Source organism: Thamnophis sirtalis, unplaced genomic scaffold (assembly GCF_051295495.1).
Source record: "Thamnophis sirtalis isolate CommonGarterSnake01/CBP01778 unplaced genomic scaffold, rThaSir2_p1.2 scaffold_1, whole genome shotgun sequence".
NCBI classification, from domain to species: Eukaryota; Metazoa; Chordata; class Lepidosauria; order Squamata; family Natricidae; genus Thamnophis; species Thamnophis sirtalis.
Window position 1 is genome coordinate 13,310,616 of NW_028261381.1, and position 6,270 is coordinate 13,316,885.

The 6,270-nt window shown below is 43.6% G+C and overlaps 1 protein-coding gene across 5 annotated transcripts in view; it reads right to left on the bottom strand.

Moving 5' to 3' along the window:
- GLS (glutaminase) overlaps positions 1-881 on the bottom strand; it is a 77,820-nt gene extending 76,939 nt beyond the window's left edge. For 3 of the 5 annotated variants that reach the window (XM_014060917.2, XM_014060918.2, XM_014060916.2), the window contains exon 1: positions 403-881. In XM_014060917.2, the coding sequence (XP_013916392.2) occupies positions 403-761 (359 nt within the window). In that variant the 5' untranslated portion in view covers positions 762-881. The remainder of the gene's footprint in view (positions 1-402) is intronic. The other 2 variants (XM_087707801.1, XM_087707806.1) reach the window with 2 other exon arrangements.
- Between the last annotated feature and the right edge of the window lie 5,389 nt (positions 882-6,270).

Below are 6,270 nucleotides of genomic sequence, written 5' to 3' on the forward strand. Positions count from 1 at the left end.
GCTCAAGAAGGGTTCTTGGATGAGATGCGAAATGTCTCCAAAAAGCCTAGTTGCTTCCTGAAAAAAAAAGCTCCTTTGGGACAAACTGCATCAAAGGAAGGAAGGGATGGCCAAGAAACTCCCCCCCCCAACTCTCCCCGTGGTTGTCGTGGCAACCTCTCCCAGTCCCATCTTCGGCTTTGCCTCCCTAGAAATCCACCCCGCACGTGGGATGATGGCCCTATCTTGTCCTGACATTTACGAGGCAGCATCCTGTCACATGTCAAGGGGAGGAAGACGCCAGCGCCGGCAGGCATGCGCCCACTACCAGCCGGCAGGAGCATCCTTCCTTCTGTCTCCCAAGGGCTGGCTTTCGGTCCCGCCAACGGCCCGCCCCTCGCTGCCGCCGCCGCCGCCACTCACTTTTCCCCCAAGACGCCTGCTTCCTTGCTTGCTGCCGCGTTGTGGCTGTTCTGCCCGGGGGCCGAGACGGGCATCAAGGCGGACGCGGTAGGTGCCGGCGGTTGCTGGGCCGGAGGGCCCTTGCCAGTCTGCTCCAAGATGCCCTCGGAGCTGGTGCACAAGGAGCGGGAGGCAACGGCGGCGGCGGCGGAGGCAGCCCCGGGCATGAGCCGCAAAGGCAAGCGGCTACTGGCTACGCCGGGCCAGGCGGGATGGAGCCACCTCAGCGCCGAGCGACGGCAACAGCTGAGCCCTCCGGTGCCGGCCTGGCTGAGCCAGAGCAGGTCCCTCAGCAGCGCAGGGCTGCGGAGCCGCATCATGATAGCTCCTTTCGTCTTCTCCGCCTTTCCCGGCGGCGGTCCGTCAGCTCCGGCGGCGAAGAAGGGAAGTGCCTCGGCCGCCGCCAGTCGTCCGCGCTTTGCTCTCACACCCCACGGACTCCGCCTCAAGACCCACCCCATTGGGCGGCGGCGGCTGTAACCGTCGGGCGCTTTCCAAGGCGATTGGCTCTCCGGCATGTCCGTTTAAGAGAAGCATTTTATTTTTCTCCTCCTCCTCCCTCCGCCCATCCCAGAGACTGGAAGATGTGGCGCACTTGGAGCTGGGCCTGCTGAGCGAGCGGGAGGGGAGGGGAAGGGCAGCGAGAGCGGAGCCAAGGGACGCGTCCCGCGAATTGGGGGGGGCTGCTCTTTGCTCCCGCGGATCCCTTCAGAGGGCTTTAGTGCTCTAGGGCAGTGTTTCTCAACCTTGGCCACTTGAAGATGTCTGGACTTCAACTCCCAGAATTCCCCAGCCAGCGAACGCTGGCTGGGGAATTCTGGGAGTTGAAGTCCAGACATCTTCAAGTGGCCAAGGTTGAGAAACACTGCTCTAGGGCATGATAGCTTTCACAGCATACTCTGAAGAGGTGGCAATGAACACCTGATTAAAGTTGCATTCAATCTAAAACCAGGAATACTGTACACGGGTCAGCTTTCTGGCTCATCATTTCACTGGGGATATATGTCTATGGAAATTCTCAGTCATCCAAGTCCCGGTAGTCCCAAAGGTGCTTTTTTTTTCCCCAAGAGGCAACTGGACTTTCTTGTTTTCCACTTCTCATCCAAGAAAATTCTTCAGCTCTGACTGGATGGTGGGGAATGGAAGGATTTATACTTGCAGGCAGCTGGTCATTTGCATTCACTGAAGATAGGAGAAAATGGGGAACGGGATGGAGAAGAGTACAGTATTGCCCAAAGGATGGGGAAAAGTACAGTATTGCCCAAAGAAATAGTTCAGAAAAGGGCCAGCAAGAGTTTCAGGGGTCAGGAGGAAAATACCTGACCCCTGCTGTCCATGCATTGCTTTCCTTTCTTGATTACCATGATAAGTAATTGTGCCTATTTATTGCTGTGAAAGCTCGGAAAAATCTCGAGACTTAGATTTATTATGACATCAGCTTTTCTACAATCCACGAAAGCTGATGCCCTAATAAATTAGTCATTCAGAGGCCACCTGAGACGTCTCCCTGCAGAACGGCCTTCCATCATCTTAATTCTTGGTTGCAGGTAAAAGATCACCACAGATGCTATTGAGTCATCAAAGTGAGCTGACTGGGGATAATGGAATCGTACTGCAATATGTTCTGGAGAGCATCAGCTTGGGGAAAAATTGTGACAGAGCAGAGTGATGGTCAAAGCCCTGATTATTAAAAAAAAAAAAAAAAAGCCTAAATGAGAAGACTGTCATCAGTTTGTTAGAAAGAAATCTATCAAGAAAGTGAGTCAGACCAGCAGAATAAACCAGCAGGAGAACTGCAGGCAGACAGACACACTAGAAGGCCCTTGCAGCATCCAACTGCAGAATCAAATTACTGTTATAGCAACTGGTTATTGTCTCCCGATTATAGTCTTTATAGTTTCTAAGTTTTATAAAGTCCCTATATCCTATAAAGGATAAGAGCAAAATTGGGGCATGTTAGGGAATATTGCTCAAAAGTGTAATTATTCCATATTACGAAGAACTGAGTTGACAAAGGTAATACTTAAAACATTTATTATCTCTCTCTTTGTCTGAAAATCCTCCCTCCCCTTTTTTTATTGAAAATTTTTGAAAAAAAAGGCTTTTACAAATATTTGCCTCCCCTCCCTCACCATCCCCACCCAGACCCCCCCAACCTCCCCCCCCCCCGACTTCCCAGAACAAATACAGGGTATAAATCTTTAACAAAGATGTTCTAAAATAAACTTTTTAAAAAAGTATCATCTTTCATTTGAGCTTTAACTCCTCTTTTGTTAGGCTAACTCTAAACCGATTATATCATTCCTTCTTCAGTCATAAACTATCTGGAATTTCTTAGTCTCGTATTTACTTTGAATTTAGTCAATCCATCTTCTCCACTCCAGTTTATATTTCTCATTTGAGTGGTCCTTGAGATATGCTGATATTTTAGCCATCTCTGCTAAGTTTGTAACTTTTAATATCCATTCTTGAATACTAGGCAAATCTTCCTTCTTCCAGTATTGCGCCACCAACAGTTTTGCTGCCGTTATTAAATACAAAATCAAGTTAGTCTCTCTAACAGTACAATCAGTAGTTATACCTAACAGGAATAACTGATGGGTAAACTTTATCCTTTTTTAAAGAACATTTTGCATAATCCACCATATTTTTATCCAAAATGCTTTAAACTTTTTAGAAGTCCACCCTATATGGTAATATGTAGCATCAACACAGTGACATCTCCAGCATTTAGGTTGTAAATTCGGATACATACAGGCCAGTTTTTTAGGATCTAAATGCCATCTATAAAACATCTTATAAAAATTCTCTCTCAAATTTTGGGCTTATGTGAATTTTACATTTCTTACCGATATCTTTTCCCATGTATCCAACATTATTGGTTCTTCAAAATTTTGTGCCCACTTTATCATACAATCTTTGACTAATTCTGTTTCCGAATCCATTTCTATTAATACATTGTATAAACCTCCCTCCCCTTTTTAATGATGAGAATTTGTCTGGAATGGAAACAAAGGTAGAGAATCGTTTAGAAGCAGAATACAGATGTTAGATTTCACATTTTTTTTAAAATATGATTCTGGGCAAAATTTATTAAAATTTGCAGGCATAAGGTGTGTTAAAATATTCCATTGCATAAATGGGGAGGACTTTCAGAGAAGAGGTTGAGACAAACTGAAAATAATCACATGATGGTTTGTCAGGGAGATGATGACCTTGGCAAGAAATATTATATAAACCAGGAAGACTGAAACGTGTTTTTAAAGTTGGAATTCAAAGACACTTAGGCAGGTACCTTCTTGATTGACCAGGATATAAGAGGGAAAATAAAACACAAACAGATTTGCAGTAGATTATATTCTGTTATTATAGTTTATCTCAAGGCATGGTTTGAATCTTCCTGGAGAGTTGATTTTGTGATCTGGTCTACTGAGTGGAACTGATATTTTTCAAAATGTCTTGGCATTAGAGGAGTTAACAGTTTTCTGCAGGTTTTAATCTGAGCACATATTACATATATAGCACTTTCTATTTCTGATTTCAAATGTGTTATAGAATGAACAGCTGTAATGTCACCCTACAGTTACCATAGTTACAGTTTGACTTTCAAAGTGCTGCCACCTTCTGGGGACAAGGAGAAACTTGATAAGTTGCACTATATTTATATTAACACTGAGGATACATAGACATTGACAACAGTAATTACTAATAACATTCAGTAATTAACAATACCATGTGCCAAAAACTATTCTCTAGCTCAATAAGACAAAACAATGGTAGTGATTACAAGTAGCCTTGATTTATAGCCATTTATTTAACAACTATTCAAGTTATGACGGCCTTGCAAAAATGACTTACAACCTGTTTTTGCTTACTTAAGACACTACCTTGAGGTAACATGATGACAATTTGTGCCATGGGCAACCAATTCAAATTGACTTGCTGCAGCATCCTGCAGTTATGGGATTCCAACTTGCTAGCTGATCTTCAGATTCAAATACTCAGACCTATCATTTTCCTTTTTTCAGCTCAATGATATATAATTCTGAATAAAGTGGTTCTACCAGTTCAACATTTTTACAAATGATCTCCCCGTGGAGATCCGGACCCTCACTACCCTCCCAGCCTTCCGCAAAGCCACCAAGTCCTGGCTGCTCCAGCAGGCCGGGGGGCTTGTGAAATATCCAGCCTCACGGAAACTGTGAATGTTGCATATTTTTAAAGTGTTGTTTTGTCTATTTATCCCCTTTCCCTTGTTTATTGTGAGCCGCCCGGAGTCCTTTGGGAATGGGCGGCATACAAGACAAATAAACTAAACTAAACTAAACCCAATGCTACTTGCTAGGGGAAGTCAGGGAGAGGTTTACATTTGAATTTCTATAGAATAGACCAAATATAAATTCTGAGTGTATCATATGCTAAGAAAGGCCAGAAGGCCAGGTTTGAGACACAAGTGCCAAGTGACGGGTGAGCTCCCATCCTCATCCCAGTTACTAACAACCTAGCAGTTTGAAAACATGCAAATGAGAGTAAATGAATAAGTATCATTTTGGTAGGAAGATAGCAAAGCCTCATAACCTCATGTTGGCCACATGGCCATGGAAATGTCTTCAGACAGCACTGGGTCAATGGCTTTGAAACGGAGATGAGCACCACCCCTATAGTCGGCAATGGTCAGTGGAGTAAAATGTGCATGGACTCCAGGCATGAAATCCTCTTACCTTCGCTACCGTTCAGAACTGGGAGTGCATCCATGCATACTGTTGCATGCGCAGAACATCCGTGATGATGTCTGGGCAGGTGGGCAGAGCTCCCACTGCTGCTGCTACCGGTTCGCCCGAACCTGGGTGAATCAGCAGAATACCACCTCTGATGCTAAGTGCCATTGATTGATTGATTTAAGTAATTGCTATGACCACCAATGTTCCCTCTAATTTTTTTTCAGTGTGAGCGGAAAAGTATAGTGTTTGAGCGGCATATTTTCATGCCTGAGCACCTGAATTTTTTTCACATATGTCACCTAAGACAACAACAAAATCAGTATTATTTGAAACTCAAAGTTATGTTTATTCAAGGTACCCGCTTAATTAAAAGTGTTATATAATATCAGTATCACTTAACAACGCTCCTGCTTAGCAACCAAAATGTTGGCTCAGAAAGTCTGGCATTTGAAGCACGCAAGTCTTAAAGCTGTTGTTACAAGACCCTTGCACCCCTAACCCTTTAGGGGGGAAAAAACCCAGGGGTCTTCAAATGTGACAGCTTTAAGACTTGTGGACTTCAACTCCCAGAATTCCTCCCTGAGGGGAATTATATATTTGGACTGTTTCATAGTTACATTAGAGAACTACATTGTTAGAACTTAGCACAAAAGATACCTTTTATCTGAAAATCCAAATAGAGTAAACCTGCTATTATCCCAGAGCACTAATGTCATTTGTCCCAATCTGTTTTACGAGTCTGTATTAAAATAGATAGAAATATTTTCACTAAATTTTGTAGATCTATATTTCAGGAACCTATCAGAAGTTAGGGCAAGATAAGAGTGGAAGAATGAATTTTGTTGCAGGTTATGGGGATTTTTTCAGCATCTTAAAAGTGGAGCGCATGTGCATTGAACTAGCAATACCCATTTAATAACAAAAGGAAATGGCTGAATTAAATTTGGTAAAGTTGCAAGCGAGCTGTAAAAAGCTTGTGGTTTTTAAAATCATAGAATCAGAAGGGATACTGGAGGTCTTCTAGTCCAGCCCCTTGTCCAAGGCAGGAGTCTTTATATCATCTGAGACAAATGGCCGTCCAGTCTTTTGAAAACCTGTAGCAAATGAA